General features: G+C 37.8%; 1 protein-coding gene across 2 annotated transcripts in view; it reads right to left on the bottom strand.

The window, feature by feature from the left end:
* Positions 1-17,569, bottom strand: part of KIAA1671 (KIAA1671 ortholog) — a 55,884-nt gene that overhangs the window by 12,694 nt on the left and 25,621 nt on the right. For both annotated transcript variants that reach the window (XM_072415410.1, XM_072415409.1), the window contains exon 2: positions 7,220-7,341. In XM_072415410.1, coding sequence (XP_072271511.1) covers positions 7,220-7,341 — 122 coding nt within the window. The remainder of the gene's footprint in view (positions 1-7,219; positions 7,342-17,569) is intronic.

Here is a 17,569-nt window from a genome sequence, read left to right as displayed (position 1 = left end):
GCTTGATAGGTTGTTGGGTTGCCAAAAAACAATGAATTACAATCATAAAAATATGGAACAAGTAGAAATGTAATAACTATATTGAAAATGAAAAAAAGCAAGCACAGCCCTCTTTTTCCTGACCCTGGCTTCCCCACGCAAGAAATGATTTGCAGGCCCCAAGCACAAATGTTTTTTCCAGCAAGGTGTCTGACTGCTATTCAGCCATGACTTATCCTATAAACAAGGATGATGAGATAAGCTGCGCTCCTTTAGGAATGGCTCTTCCTCTTTATCACTGCCCTACAAGGGAAGTAGATATCAGAGGCTGTCCTCCCATATCTGTAAATATTTGGATTTAGCAGCGAGTTAAGTGTAGGGAAGCTCACGTCAGCCATTGCTTATTCAATGTTAATTCCCTGCTGTACGAGTGTCATGCGTCTATTTATAGGCATGCAGTCACATCACAATAACAATACTGCTATGCCATTAACCAATGCGAGCTGGGGGAAAAGGCTTCATTGGGCTGTGCAGCAAGTGAAATGCAAACCGCTCTGAGTCTCTGACTAGGCTGCATGTTACTTTAGTACTGAATTCATGCAGACCAATGTAAAGCTACGTACACACTTCCAATTATTATCGTCGGAAAACGAACGACGAACGTTCCTGCACGATATATATGAACGATCGTATAGCACCGATCCTGCACATAGAGGTAACGACACGATCGTTCGTAGATATTGTACACACAATAGATACGATCGTTTAAGCGATAGAGGAACTATGTGCACGACAGGAAAGTGAACGGACGTTCGTTCATCACGCATGCTCTGACCATGAACGATCAACGAACGACCGTACACACGAACGATGTTCAACGATCGTCGCCCAATCCGATCCGCCGGTCCGGTCGTTCGTTTCCAACAATTTTCCTCGTTCGTCGGCGTCGTTGGTTACTTTTTTACCAACGATTTTTTGCCCAATCGATCGTTCATCGTTCGATTGGAACGATAAAAATTGGAAGTGTGTACGCACCTTAAGACAGACACTCTGGACTGACAGATTCTATAGCAAAAAGCACTTTGACAGAGCTTGAGCAGAGATGTGCCCGAGGCAACAACTAAAATGGGGCCCTGCATTGCTTTGGCAAGCAGAAACAACTGTGTTAAGGTGAATTACCTAGAAAAGGAGGAATCTTAACAAAATAATTTCACAAACATACCTTTGCATTATGTTGTACTTTAGTTTTTGTGCATTTATTTCAGAGATTATTGTAGCTATGTTTTTTTAGCCTTGCTTGTCTACCATGTTTCTTTTTATAATACATTCAGAAATAGGTCTACAAAATGGCTGCACATTTATAATATTCATGTCAAGCATATCTAAACCCAAGAACAAAAGGGTATACTGCAGCTTACCAGTCATTAGATGAGACGCTGCATTTGTTTTTTAAGCCTTTTTTTATTTTTTTTTACCTGGTGATTCTTCCAGTAAAACTTTGAGCCACGATGAAGTGGAGTAAAAAATACTGCAACATTGGAGGAGACGTTCTGGATGTGCATAAGGAAATACCAGCTTCCCCCGCCTAACTCTTCGCAGTTAGAGGATATGAAATGGGCACTCCCTGGGGCTAACTAGTTGTTGCTGTTGGAGCTGTTTAGGACCACTGTACACATGCAATAAAGATAAGTACTTATTTTTTAATATTCAGCATCTGAGTGTTTTGTGTCGTTCTTTAAACCTTCCTGACAGGTCCTGATGTCCATCTTGTTACACAAATTTACTTTAAACACAACAAGCTTTAGTTCCAAATGATTTTTTTCAATGTTTGCTAAAGATTTATCAGATGTTGGCAGACTGGTTAAACCAGTTTGGACAATGAAAACCACGATGTTTGTGTGACTTTAATCTAACTTTCTACATATTGACCCATGAAGTCAGGTAACATCTCTAGGTGCTGTAGATTTTGTTCTGCGACATACACCAAAAAACTTTGCCACTAAAACAATCCACTACAAGATAATATGGAATTATTTTACAAATAGAGAACCAAGGAGAAAACAAAAAGGTCAAGGGGACATGAAAAGTATTATACCTTTTTTAACGGGCCTCCTGTGCAGAACTAAATGGGCCAACCCTTGGTTGAGGAGGGTCTAGGACCTTTGTGTAGCACACTTTGTACCTCCCTATGTCCACCCCTGCACCTTTACATACTGCTAACCACAACATCATCTGAAAAAGTCAGTTTTGAGAGACTTTTTCAAGTCTTGGTTATGATGTGAATGTCTTATTTTGTAAGAGAATGTCTTTTACAAAAAGGGTAAAGTCTGTGAAAAATGCTGGATATATAAAGTAAGGGGAGTAGGGTCTGCTGCAGGCTTAGAATGTGTATGCAGATCGTGGAATGCATCTCACTAAGAACGCAGAGATAAATAATCCATTAGAACAGTCCTGGGAAGCCTAGCTTTATTTATGGTGACTGTGTCTTTGGGTGGTGGGAAATGTCATGAAGGAAGAAATAAGAAGGTTACAGACTGATATAAAGGAGGTGGTGGATTACAAAAACTTTGACGCAGAATAGTAAAACCTAGAATAATTTTTAAAATGGGACAATATTTTTAAATCCATACCTGTGGGTAAGGCTAACATACCCAGATCAGATCTGACACACATCGTCTATTTACAATGCCACCATCATTTATCATCAGTCAAAATTCAGTGGTGCACAACCCTTTTTTTTTTTTTTAAGTTGTCAGCTGGTCATGTGTCACTTGTATGGTACGTAGTGTACAGGCTTCTGTCTTATATAAAACACTTTAACAGGTCTATTTGTATCACAAGAACACAACATAATATTACAAGTACACCGGTTTCAAGATTTATACATGGAAATCTAATATTGTTACCTACATGTTAGAGCCATGAAGACATGAAGATTCAATAAAATTTGTTAGTTTGCCTTGCATAATATTCACATATACACCAGCTACTAACTGACACTGTCTATTCCACACATGTGGATAGGTATTTCCTACGTAGGAGTTGTTTTAGATTGCAAAGGGAAAGAATAGTTTTGGACTCCCCTTTTCCTGAAATTCCTTGAGGTCTCCTGAGCTGGTCAATTCCCCAAACTCCAACAAAACCCATTAATTGCAGTGAGGGGAAAAGAAGTCTACCCAGTACCTTGTCTCTGTCAAGGCACTACCAATTACCAGGCCCCACATTGTCAGATGAGAAGTGAAAGGCATGTTTAGACTTTCAGAAAGCTAGCATTTACATAGGATTAGGCAGGGACACCCTTGGCAAAGCAGACACTTTATGGTGCCTACCAGAAAGTCATCTTCACTACTATTACTTTTTGCATAGTAAAAAAAAAAAAAAATCACAAAGGGGTCTATTTATAAAGATGTGAATCTGACATTCACTAAAACATTCCCTGATGGAGAATCTTTCAGCTTTATATGTGTTTCAATGGCAGTAATTGATTCTCCACCAGAAAATGTTTCAGTGAATGTCAGATTCACTGCTTTATATATAGACCCCTGAGTAGTTGTGGACCCTACATGTTTATTGTCAACATAATACCAGAACTCTGCAGCAAACTGTTAAAAGCATTTCCCAAAATTATATAGGACATCTAAATAGTAGAGAAGGAAATAGTGAACCACAGCAAATTTTAGCCATGTGGGTGTGATTTAAAGGCTTGTAATTACCCTACAACTAACATTATAATATCCATCATGGTAGCGTATGGCCTTTTTCACCACAAAAGCAAACAATGTAAATATAAAACAAAAATACTATTACTATTCTGTTTTTATAGGATGTCAGGTATTGGAAGTATGTCATGGCTAAGACGACAGAATATTTATGTTTTATGACAAATTAGTATATGATTTTCTCGCTCATTATATTTATTCAGTATGCCATAGATTCAGCAGAAATTGCCAGAGAAATCCCAAATTTCCAAACAAGAAGCATCTGGAATGCCAAATGTTAAAGTTCATATTTTTTAGAATGTAGAAAAATTAGAACTGTAATTTATTTAATAGCTATCTGGGCCTCCATAAAAGAAAATTCACTTAATGTCACAATGACAATGGTCTGACCAGACAGGAAATTATGGAAAATCTGGAACTTCTAGGCTTCCTCTGCTCTACTTATTAAAGTATTTTCATTTCTATGTAGACATTGAATATTTCCCTTCACTTCCTGTCTGGGGAAACTGTTGTCATTGGGACCATAACTGAGGGAAAACCTTTCTAATGGAACCCTTGATAGCAGTAAAACCAATCTCCTTCGACAGAATATCGAAATCTAGAAAAAAAAATAGAGAGGATTTTCCTTTTTACTGACCATCTGTAAAAATACAGCTTGGAGTTGGAAGAAGATTACAGATTTTATGCATCATATGAGCAGCAGACCAGGACGTTTTTTACTGGCATGAGGATTTGTCTGAACGCTGAATAGTTGTAGCAATGGAAGGGGCCAGGGTCTCAGAGTTTACTGTGAAAAAGGAGTATTTATATTATACAGTATGAATGCCATTTTATAAAATGTAAAGTCCATTTTAGGTTTTTAGTTTTTGAACAGCAGACTGCTTGTATACAGCAAAAGATGCACATGTTAAAATCAGATCCAGCATGGAAACTTTCCAAAATATCTTTCAATGGCAAGGAAGACCCTGAAAACAAGTTAATCTGATTGATTGCCATGGGCAATACCTCCCACCGTGCTATAGTTTTTCCTGATTTTGTAAGTGTATCCTCACAATTTTATCCACAAAGTTCAGACTTCCATAATGCCCTTAAAAGGTCTCCATAATAAAAAGCACATTTAGTACTCAAAGTGATCTACTTAGAATCCACAGAGAGAACATGTCATCCAAGTTGATGCACAATCCTTCTGCTAGTTAGTTAGTGGATATCACCATCACCTTGTACTGCTGCTCTATGCATACTGCAGTGACTCCTTTCTAAAAATCAGGCCACAGAGTTTGCTCATTGAGGAACTTTGTGATTGGAGAACATCAAGTCATTTGACCCTGACAGGTCACATAACCAGGCTCTCCTTGTAGATTTTTTTTTTGCTATGTTCATAAAACTGTCTTTTACCATACAACTGTATTTTAATGACCCCATAGGAGGCTCACTTATAAAAGAAAATGGATATTGTTATCTGCTTAATGCACATTATGGCTCATCATTAAAAACTGTAGTGGAGTGTACTGCCAACAGAGTCTCAGAATTAATTCTGCCCACTTTGACAAGTCACAAGACCAGTCTCTCCATTACTGGGTTTGTTGTTGTTCAGATTTTGCAATAGAACTTTTAACATTTATAGGGTCGGTAAATAAAATGTACCTTCATAAAAATTACAAAGTGAGCTACAGAGCAAGACAAACAAGAGTGAGGTTGGAAAAGTACCAAGTGGTCCATCAAGCCTGACCCTCTTATTTTTTACTGTTTGACTGACTACATTTCCAAGAGTCTGTTCCCAGCATCAACAACTCTTTCAGAAAAATTTTCAAAACATGCATTAGATGTGAACTTACATTTTCTAATAAAAGCTCAAAACCTTTCGTATAAGCTATTTTTTTGCACAGCTAGGTAACATAGTTTGACACTGCTGAATGTTAGCCCATCTCCCAGAGGATTTATCCATTGTAGGCTAGATCGAACACTGCATATCAGGGGTGCCCAACACATCAATCGCGTTCTACTGGTCGATCGAAAAGGCACTGCGAGTCGATCGCGGAGCCCTGCCTCATCCCTCCCTGCTGTACGTCCACAGGGATGCTGGGGATATCTTTCGTCAGACAACACCAGGAACTTTGCGTCCAAGGCTCGTGTAACAGTGGGGAGCAGGGAGGGAGGCAGAGAGGGCGGGAGGGCAGTCTGAGGTGAGCAGTGTTGGGCGGCCAAGTCAGTTCAGGCTCGGGGTCAGGGTTCAATTACCAAGATACCTTTGTACACATTAGCAGTTCTTTTTCTTGTGTAGCACGTCATTCACCTATGACAGGTGAACTGTAGCTTTCCTGTCACTATAGTCTTGTAGCTTCAGTCACTTCTGTGTCATACTCTGTATGTATGTATATATATATATATATAAATAAATATATGTTTGGCATTTTTATTGTTGGTAGATCGTTTTGACTTGGTAAAAATCTAGTCACAAAACTTCCCCCCTGGGAAATACAAAGTTTTGCAGTGCCAGACTGATGTCCTATTTATTTCTGGATGCTTGAAGATCATTGGATCCAAAATGCTATCATAGCTGTACCTAGTAAAATTACTGCATTTATTACAAACAATATGTTTGTATAAATGACTGACCTCTGAAGCCATCTGACAACTTGGATGGCAATAAATAGTTTGTTGTTACTGTTGTCTTTTGACCTAGGTGGAAATGACCAATGCACACCCAGCAAAGTCAGTGTGTTTTAAATTAAGTCAAAGACTAATCTCTATATACACACAAAAAATGTATTTTGTAACAGTTTACCAGTCTTTAGGTATGGTGGATGTTTCTTTTTTTTTGTTTTGTTTTTTTTAACCCAACTGGTGCCACCTATCATACTTATTGTCCAACACTCACCCACTACACATCTCAACTGTATTTAAGAAGGGGCAGTATTGTAACCCTAAGATGCCCTCCTGACTACAAAACTCTCCCTCACAGGTAAGAGGTGGGTAATATAGCTGGTAAACATTTAGATTTCTGTTTAGTACACAGTAAGTACACTGAATTTTTGGCAGAAAATGTACCTGGTCTTAAAAAACTAAAGTAATGCAAGCATCACATGTAAAAGCCAGTAAGCAGAAATATATTTTTGTCTTTGGTTTACATATAGGTTGAATTGTATAACTTGTAATTATTCCTTTCAATTACTTTAATACAGGTAAGTAAGGTAGACCCATGATTAGAGTTGTTGGGTTGCAGCTGTAGCTTACCCTGTATTTACTGCTTAGTAAGAAACTGGCCTCATCAAGTGCCTCAACACTTTAATGGATCCAAGTTTCTTCCAGGTCAGTGACATGCTAAATTGTAAAGAAAGAATAGGAACGACAGTCCTAGAGCCTGCAATGTCAACAACAATCAGTATCTTTCATACCCGTATTCTGACAGCTTGCATTAAAACCAAAATGATGAGGTTCTCAAGGATATGGGTGGCAGACAAAGCAATGTGAACTATAAAAATAGGACAGCCAGTTACAAATGGATACATTAAATGACTCACCTGTCCTCAGTCTGCGGTTTATCCTGGCTCCATGTTCCATACTGTCTGTCAGGATCTTGCACAAGTGAGTCTGTGTCCTTGTTGCTTGTAGAGGATCTTGAGAAACACTGTTTCACATGGTCCTGGAAAAGAAAAAGCAAAAATAAGAAATATGTTTACATCCTCAGACCAAAAGGAAGACAAATCAGGAACTTTGTGTGTTCCTACTTTAATGGATAAGAGATGTGACACATATTGCAAAAAAACAGAGGCAGGTACAACAGCAACTGAACATAATTTTCCGAATTTGACTATTAGCGTTTAAGACATTCCAGTAGTAGCTCACATGGCCTGATGTCACTGAAATGCTTAAATATAGTATCTTTACCCCAAAACATTAGTAATCCTGTAAATAACACACTTCCTGTCTTTGGGTGACAGTTTAAGAAATAGCCAGCTGCAATATATTTACATTTTTCTTCCTGAGTTTACTTATCTTAAAGTAAAAAAAAAATTCTGACTTTGTCACCTCCACACAGCTCATATGATCAGGGACTACAGGTTTGTGTGAGCTCACTGTGAGCAAAGGCACAGCTCCCTAAAGAAATCTGTCCTCATAGAATTTTGTGCTTTGCTATTGCTGACTTCTATATTCATAATTGCTGGTTGCCTGACTGACTCTGACTCCAAGGTTTTCTAAATTAATAACCCAGAAATGTATGCATCAGTCAGACAGAATTAAGAACTCCAGAACTGCATTTTTCAGTTACTATGCAATCATATGAGTCAACATTACAATCGAGCTAGTACCAGTTACAGAAAAAGAGCTGCAAATACATTTATTGTATATAAATATGCCAGGAATAAAACTTTTGAAGAGAAACAAGTAAGCATTAGGACTACCACAAACTGATAAAAATTGTACAAATTTGTGGACAGTTGGGGCCATTGTCAAATGTTTAGGATAAAAGGCAAACTCTACCTAAAATGTATACCTTAGAGTTTACTCCTGTGGGTTCATTTACCTTCTGCTGCTTGCTGGCCTCTATAAACAATACTTCCCTAAGAGTTTATTCTCCAAAATCTTACATATAAAAAGTGTCATTCTGATGGCTGGGCTCCCAAATACAGATTAACTATAATCTGGTTTTGTAATGTCCACATCATTGGGGTGGAAATAGTAACTTATATTGACTTATTAATATTATTATAGTGACTTGCTTTTATATTTCATTGACTATCTGCATTCTGCCACCCAAAAAGAAAGACTATGCTTCTTATATTTCCAGCATCCATTTGGAAATGCGCTTGTGTACACAGAATTATTGGTCTCAGCTCTGTTGATCATTTACGTAACTGGAATGGAAACTAGATATGAAATCAGTATTATTGGCTCCCATTATAAATCAGACCTAAAAGTAGCTGAGTATGGGTGAGATAGTATGTCCTGGGTCAAGCCAAGTGAATCCTCATATAGACACTCCTTTCAACTGTTTAAGTGTTACTGCTTTTTCAAGCACAGATTAGATGATTATCATTGGATATGTTTATAGGTAACTAACACATCAGCTAACATTGATAGCTCGCTCCTAAAAAAAAAAAAAAAAAAAAAAGGTCATCTTGTAGTGTTTTTATTCTCAGGCATAATTGTTATAACTACAGTATTCCAGATGAGAACATTTTTCAAGCACATAGCTGACTAAAAGCGGGAAATATTAAAACTTTATATTGAACTTTACTAATGAGTAGTCATAAGTTACCCTCCATCATGTAGGTGTGGAGGACATGTGGAGGTCACCCCTTCCCACATATAAGAATCCTTTATCTTACATCATGCTATTCAATAGCCTGGGGGTACAAATTACAATGATTTTCATTGTTACACTTCCAGTGGATAAACCACTGACATAAATTACATTTTTTGCTTGAGAAGGAGTTGTCGAGGAAGGGGGAGAAAATGTCATCAACTGTATCATGTGAAAAGGGTTAACTGTAATGGCCCAAGGGGAAAACACGGACATATGAGAATGTATTATAATTTATAAAACGTTGAAAGGGTGGTTTATTTTGTATCTGCCCCCCCCCAAACCCCTTTTTTGTTTTATTTTTAAATATTTTGTTTATATGGTTTATGTACTCTAGTTCAAATGTTCTTTGTTTCATGTTTAACCTTTTATTTGAAAAAAGCAATACAAATTTGTTGAAACAGAAGGGATGGTTACATTTGGAGGAATAGATACTAAAACAACCCCAAAGTTTTTTGTTTTTTTTTGGTTTTTTTAAGGCTTTTATTTGACAAAATTACATCTTTACATCCTTCTATAAATTCTAGATAAAAAAAATTCTGCATTGACACTTTCAAATGTAAATTTTTATTATTTTATATACACAACCTAACTATATTGGGTGATTGTGTTTTTTTGCACTGCACAAATGACTGGTTCATAGGTTCTAACCCTCGAGCCTTATTTCTGCTGTACAAGGAAATGACAGAAATATTTTATACAATTTTTAATGAGGACATAATTGGACTTGGACTAGAATTTCATGAATTTCAAGATTCGCTACAAGTTTTGGTCAGCAAAAACTGAATCAGTGAACTCGCACCCACATAACCAGCATGTAGCCCTGGGGTAATAGACAGCAAATAGCATCAGAGGCTTCTGAGCTGAGCATTTTGCTTTATGACCTATTCCCGCAGGAGAGACGGTGACATTATTCTGAAATTTCTTTTACATCTAGAGATTTTTTTTTTTATTGTCACAAGCCAAAGCACTTTATGTGTTGCTGCAATTAAAACCTATTCCCACTTTCCCATTACAGCAGTTCTAAAGAATATTTAATTATGACTCTCCTGTCTAGGTCTCTAGAGTTAGGCTATGTACACACGTCCAATGGTTCTTGCCCGATAATCAGCTCAGGGCTGATATCTGGACGAGAATCTGGTGTGTGTACAGTGCTCATCGTCGAAACGACCATCCTGACTGATCCACGGACGATGGACGACAAACAATCCTAATGGAAGTGAAGGGGGGTGCGCACAGCAGGGTTCCGCTCCATCGTTCTCCCTAATCCCTCCCCATAGAGCAGACCGGTGCTGTATGTACAGCACTCGTTCATGCATCGTGCAGTCCTTAGTCGTTGGAAAGGATTGTGAAAGATGCATCAGATTCATCAGTGAAACTGGGTGATCCAGCAAACCTGGAATGAATCTGGTCCAGCATTCACATAATTTGCTTTCAAATAACAAATGACTTAAGAAATCCATTTCAGGTTTGCTGGATCACCCCCCGCTTCAGTGTATCCTCTGCAGCCTTGGAGAGCTTTATTAAATCAGGCCTTTTGTAACAGACACAGTCTGATGCAACCCTCTCTGCCTCTCAAGAATTGAGTGATAGATCATTTGTGATGAAAAATGTGGGTTTAACTCAGCTAAAAAAACAAAAAAGCTGTGAGATTGGGGTGGGGTAAATTATAACATATAGAGGCATAAAGACCGATTTTGAAGATTTCTAAGAGTTAATTGGGCTTCAAGCTGAGTTTACCAAAAGTGACAACCCTAATCCAAAACAAACAATATATACAAAGATAAAGGCAAATGATTTTTGTGCTAACTTTGCCACTTCCTGCGAATAAAGAACTTTTTTCTGCCCCCTCCCGGACCTTCAAAACTTCTCTATCAGTCAATGGCAAAGCTGGACCTTTACTGGAAAATGAGACTTGAATACAACCATCAAGTAAATACACACATGGTTCTACTCATTTATATGGATTTTTCATTATATGATATGGGTGCCATGAATGCTAAATGCATAGGTTTGTTTCGGATTTTGATCTTTTTTTTTTTTTCTAAATCCCAAACTTGTCTATTCAAGTTCACAATATTACAAAACGAATGCCAAATTTCAGTAGAAGCTGCCAGGCTGATGTCTCTACTAAGCAGAAGTACACCTTCATACACTACAACCACACCCTTGTTCCACATTTATTCTGTAACTGAGCAACAAATGCACTGTACAAACAACCGCAGGCTACAGCGTTCTGTCCCCAGGTATCTCAGCTAGGTCTGCCTGCATGGACTTCAAACAGCCAGCATTCAGAATTCATATTAGGTAAAAGCTAATTCTAAAACATGTCTTATTCTCTGAAGTGCCATAGTTATGTTATCAAACCTCAATAAAAAAAACATATCACACTCATTTACACTTTGCTGTTAGTCCAACATAAATATGAAACAGGGATAAAAAGGTACTATTTCTGTTAAATTATACTTTCAAGAAACAAGGATGTAACTTTGATATAGAAAGTAAAACGACGATCAACTTTTAGAATGTCTTGGGCCTAGTATTAAGGGGTCGATTTTCACTTCCAATTATAACTCCCATAAACTGATTTGCTAACTCAGAAATGTGCAGCATATCTGCAAATCTGCATACTTAAAGCGTACCTAAACTCAGAATTTTCACTTTACATAAAAGGGTAGACAACCCTTTTATGCAATGTAAAAATTCTGTTGTTTTTTCTTTCAATACACTTGAATGGGACAGGTAGACAGCAGTTGAGCCCATGGCAGAATGTGTCTCTAATTCAAAAGTTCTGGAAAATCAGGATCCTTCTTTAGGATACAATTTGAATTTTCAGCTATGTTTGTTATGGTCATGCAACTCTTTCAGTCAACAAGTTCAATATATACAAGGAGTATGAGAAGACATTTTAATAGGGGTAATTATGACACTTTTTATGTTGCTCGCATACAGAAATTAAAAAGATTATAGCGTATGAGTCAGAGCCGACAATAAAAGGTTTTGTATAATACATGGGGACAAACGTGGGTTGGACAATAAAGGAGCACCTGCAATCTCACAGCCAGTAAGGAGCACTGAAATGAAAGTGAAGACTTGTCTCCAAGGTAGGAGTACAGTAAGGAAAATTACATGGTACAGAATATGAGAGTGCTATTTATACTTCATTCTTCCCTTCCACTTTATATGCCTAAATATTTTCCTTTGTGGGTGAAAGATCTTAGAGTTCGAATTTTGAGGCCAATAATATTCCAGGTGAATTTTTTGGTTAATGTTTGGTCAATGGTGTGTTTATAATGAAATTTGTTGAAGCACTATTAAAATGGAGCAAAATCTTACCTTAGCCCAGTTCATGTACAGGCACTCCGTATCCTGTGCACATGGACTGCATCTCATAGTGTGCAAGAGAAAGTCTTATTTTCACTGGATTTCAGCATCCCATGTAGGCATTACTTTAGGTGAACCACATGAGACAGGCTGCTGTGATTTGTTCAGGAAGATATAAACAGCATTACAGCATCAGCCATAATCTGCTTGCATTGCTGGGAAAAACAATGAAAAATTGCAGGGATGCTACCAATGGGTCTAAAATAAGGTTTGTAATGAAAGCTAAAAAAAACTTCAGCATTAGGCAATGTTAGTCCGCCAATGAAATTGTGGTGCGATTATCCAAGAAAATCCAAAAAAGTTTGAACCTAGCTTTACAAACTTTAGAACCACATATGGAAAGCAAACAAGTAAACCAGATGTGTTACCATTTTCAAAAAGATTTTTTACAGAGAACTAGAACGCCCTATATATTCCTTAACAGACTCCAGTAATACTTTTGTTGGCACAGAACACAGACCAGTCTCTCCCTGTACTGGTTTGCATTAGCATACATACAAGTGGGATGACTTTAGCAATGTACTGACGCCCTTTCATTGTTCAGTCCCAGGGTGGGGAAGGTCCTGGATCAAGCTGCATCGCCAAAAAGTAGAAAAACCTAAAAGCAATTTTTAATATTGGAGCTTACCAGTCCTTGGATGTGGTGCCTGCAACAGTTTTCTTTATTTATGAATTTCCACTTTATTTCTACCTGGCGTGCAGCACATACATTGTTTTTAATGGAAAGGCATTGTTCTATTTTAAAGCACAATGGTAAATGTGGAACTACACTGCAGAGGAAAAGAACAGCTCAATTAGTTTACTTTACAATGATAGAGACTTAAATAAGAACTCTGGCTAAAAGTTCTGAAAGGTACAGTTACCAGAACTCTACAGTGGCTCTACAGTCTTATAACAACTGGTTCTGCCTGTAGAAGCAAAAAAAAAAAAAACTAACAGCCTTCTGCTACTTTGAAGGAAATGAGAAACTGCATGATTGCAGAAAAGTAGATATAGCTTTTATATAGTGTGCCATCTCACACATAAGAATAAAAACCTTGGTGCTCCTATAAAAGGGAATTATGTTGATTTTAACATAATTAGAATTGACCTTTGGTTTAGAAGACAATTTTTGTGAGATATGTCATGTCAGTTTCTTCTTTTCAATTCATAATGCCTAATGCACAAAAGGTTGCTTGTCACGCTGCTTGCTAAGCAAGCCAAATCAATAACAGAAAGGTACATTTCCCATTGTGGAAACGTTTAAAGAAAAATAAAAGTTTTATTAAAGGTGCATGGTACTTTTAGGCAAATTTGTGGTTTACAATAAATAGTGAATTGAAGAATGGGTGGTCAGGGAAATTTAAGGGGGGGTTCGTTGGCAAGACGTCGGGTGGAATGTACTTTATGGTGCAATTTCCCTTTATAATAATTACTGAACAATAAAGCAAATCACAGAGACAAAGACAGACATATGACATGGCAGTGGTAGTGCACTTCTCTAATAGGAAGCGTATGACCGGATAAAAGAAAAAGGGCTGAACAGTTGAATAGTTTTAGGACATTGCATGAGCTTCTGTAACAAGATTTTATGAGCGAGTACCAACATGCAAAAAATAGACACGTTTTGCAGTTTTGCATTATATAACCATAGCATTAGGAAAAGCAGATTGTGGTTATTTCCACTCTGATCACCTTTGCTAGGCAACAAAGGACAGCATTGGGTAAACTAAAATGTCCTACCTGATGCTGCTGAAACAACAATAGTGAACTCTGATAGTAGCATGAAAAAAGTAGATGCTGAGATGACAACAGGAATTTATGATACAGGAAAAATATGAGTTCAAGGCAACTTTTTTATAAAATGAAGCGTAGCTCTAGGAAATGCTTTTCTCTATACTTTTGAATAAATTTGTCAGAAAATGAATACCGTTTATAAGGATTGAAATGTGCCAGTGACTATCAATTATTTTCTGTGGGTTTGGGCACAGATGCATGCTGCAATTTGGCTCTCCAAGCTATACAACAGGTTTGCTTTATTCCTCCTATCAGCAAATACCTAGCTTTTCTTCACACCCCTGTGACACCATTCACCCACCAGTAGCATAATATATACCCAGAATTTTGGGTATAAAGGAGCATGTGACTCATTGGGCCTGATTTATTAAAGCTCTCCAAGGCTGGAAAGGATACACTTATCAGGTAATCTGGGTGACACATCAGTTAAGTTGGGTGATCCAGCAAACCTGGATTGGATCTGGTGCGTGATTGAAAACATTTGCTAACAAATAGCAAAAGACTTTCCAGGTTTTCCTGATCACCCAGCTTCACCGATGAGTGTATTCTCTCCAGCCTTGGAGAGCTTTAATAAAATCAGGCCTATTCCATGAGAAAATGCTGGACAAATCACCAGCACGCTCACATGGGAAGTGTCCATAGGAAGTAGGACACCTTTATAGCACACACAGGCCATATTCTCATGTTCCCCGCAGATGAGTTTAGCTGCGTGGACAAATCAAAGATTCACTTTAGGACAAACCTGTATCTTCTAGGCTTCACATAAAAATCATTTACTGTGCTCAGGAGACTGCCAATCAAAGGTCCTTGAAGAAATAATGACTCCCTGACAGTTCTAGGCATAACATATTCCTGTCACCATATTTGTTGCAGTATTGTGGTGCAATGGACATAACTTAGGGATTTTTAAAAAATAAAATCGACTTCTATTTTGAGTAAAAAAAAGAGACATGAGCCAATGTTATAGTGCTTTTTTTTTTTAAATCATAGGTAACACTTAAAGCACCTCTAACCAAAACTTCTTTCCTTTAGGTTTTGGGCAAAGTTTTGTCCAGTAAAATCTGTCTGTCTGAATCCCCTGTGGAATTTTTTTTATCATAAAGTCAAGGAGGTACTAATTAAATTTAAAAATTTTGGTGCTTCCAATCTAATTGAAAAAAGTTCTATAACAGGACAGCAGCTAATGAAAAATTCCCTAATGAACGACATGAACACAAGCAAATACCTCTCAATGTTATTTTCAATTGATAAAATGAGCAACATACAAATCAATCTGTTTGAAGTACCTTCCACTTGTTTGATAATTGATCTGTAATACAACGGCTATCACTATTATATCCAAGTGGAAAGGAATGCTAATGATGTTCTACATAAATTCATATTTAGTAATCATATCAATCTTGACACAAAGGTTTTTGATTTTATTATGAAGAATACCCTCGTCTGATCAGCTTCACTCTATATTTGACAGATTTTTAAACAAATATCACATAGGAACATGGATAACAGTAAAGACATAGGCAGTAATAAATATTTGACACAAACATTTCTCTATCAAACCAGAGCATATTTTTGGGGATGGCCTTTAAAGCTTTCCATTATATTACACTACAGGAAGCAATGGAAAAGATGGAGGAGAATAAATTATTGATTTCTCAGAAATACCATTAGATGAGGTGTCAGCTGAAACATTCTTCAATAAAATCTCTCTACTACAACCCACACTGATCAATGGTAGACAAAAAGAAAGCGGAGGATGCAAATTTCCACACTAATGGGTAGCCCAGCAGTATATAACGGGCTATGATCAAATCAGTACTGTGTCATCTGGAAGCCTTAAATAACATAAAAAAAACATTCAAACAGAACGAATAAAACAGCGTGCCAATAATATGCAGGATATCTTAACCTTGAATGTAAATCCGGCACCTCATTTATTATTGATCCTACAATGGATACATAACCTATGCATACATACATGACATTTTTTTTGATGATGAATTTGCCTGGTTACCAAATCTCTATAGCAATATTAGAAATTTGGTGATCACTAAAAAATATTTAGAGAGCAAGTAAAATACATTTTAAATGCGTAGACCATTTAAAAGAATAGACCAACAAGCTAGATCCTAGAGAAGTGTTGGTCAACTTACTAGATACAATGGGACACAAAACACAGCCCCTGACATCACCAAAGGGAAATATGTAATGTTGAGTTTATGTAATGCAGAGACACAATAGGACCGGGGACTATGGAGGTGCTGAAGATGGCCAGACACTGCAGACATGCAAAGCAGTGGTTGGAGACAGACACAGAATGGCCTTCTGGAAAGCAGTAGGATCCTCCGATGGGCGCTAACTTTGTATACATATAGAAGCACAGGCTTGAAAAAGACAGCTTGCTAGGCTGTTAATTAAAGAGCCTGGCCTGTCTCACTGTGAGTGAAGCCTGCCCACCTCTATGATGCTTCTGGTAGGCCTGCCACCCATCTGGCATCACTAAGGCTACGTACACACTTAAGACTTTTGTTGTTGGAAAGGATCCTCCATGATCCTTTCCAACGACAAAAGACTGAAGGATGCATGAAAAAATGTACATACATACAGCACTGTTTTGCTATATTGACGTGGAACGGGGGGGGTGGTAGTCGGTGGAGAACGGACGGGTGGGCGACACTGTGCTGTGCTCTTTCCCCTTCGCTTGCATTATGAAATTTGTGGATCCGCCAGGACAGATCCATAAATGGCGTTGGATGAGCGCAGTACACACATCAGGGTCATGTCTGATACTACCCTTGAAGCGATAATTGGACAAGACGCACCTGACGTGTACATAGCCTAAGTGTCAGGCGTAAAGAGGCCAGGCTGACCATCTTTCCTCTTCTACACTGCTAGCTGCAGGTATGAAAGAAAAGCAGGGTTTGCAGCACACAAGGCTAATTTACTGCTCAACCACTGGTACCTGATATTTACACAGTTTGAGAAATAAACTAGCTCCTTTTGATTTAGGCGGTTTGATCTGAAGTTGGACCTTAAAGGATTCTGGGTTGCATAAAAGGTTTTTGTGTAGTAGGATGTGGCTATAAATTACGTTTTTGTGCTGCTAGAAGCTTTCTGTTTTCAAGTAATTTCAGTCTTGAGTACACTCATTAGTGCAACACAGTTTTAGCCACGGTCTGGGTTTAGAATTTTCTGAACAAAAGTTTAAAACTAACAGACTACTTGAAAGGTGTCTAATAACCATTTTATTAGCTCCAATTATTTCCAGTAGGTTCATTATTTGTGAGTTGAAAGGGTTTATGAGTAGCTGACAACCAAAGAATACTAGAGGAAGCAACTGTAGTGACTACATGAAATCCTGACACTTCATCAATGCCTTTGGACTGTCCAGTTCGTTTATAAAACA

Source organism: Pyxicephalus adspersus, chromosome 6 (genome assembly GCF_032062135.1).
Source record: "Pyxicephalus adspersus chromosome 6, UCB_Pads_2.0, whole genome shotgun sequence".
Classification (NCBI taxonomy): domain Eukaryota; kingdom Metazoa; phylum Chordata; class Amphibia; order Anura; family Pyxicephalidae; genus Pyxicephalus; species Pyxicephalus adspersus.
Note: the sequence above shows the minus strand (reverse complement) of the source record. Positions and strands in the feature narration are given on the sequence as shown.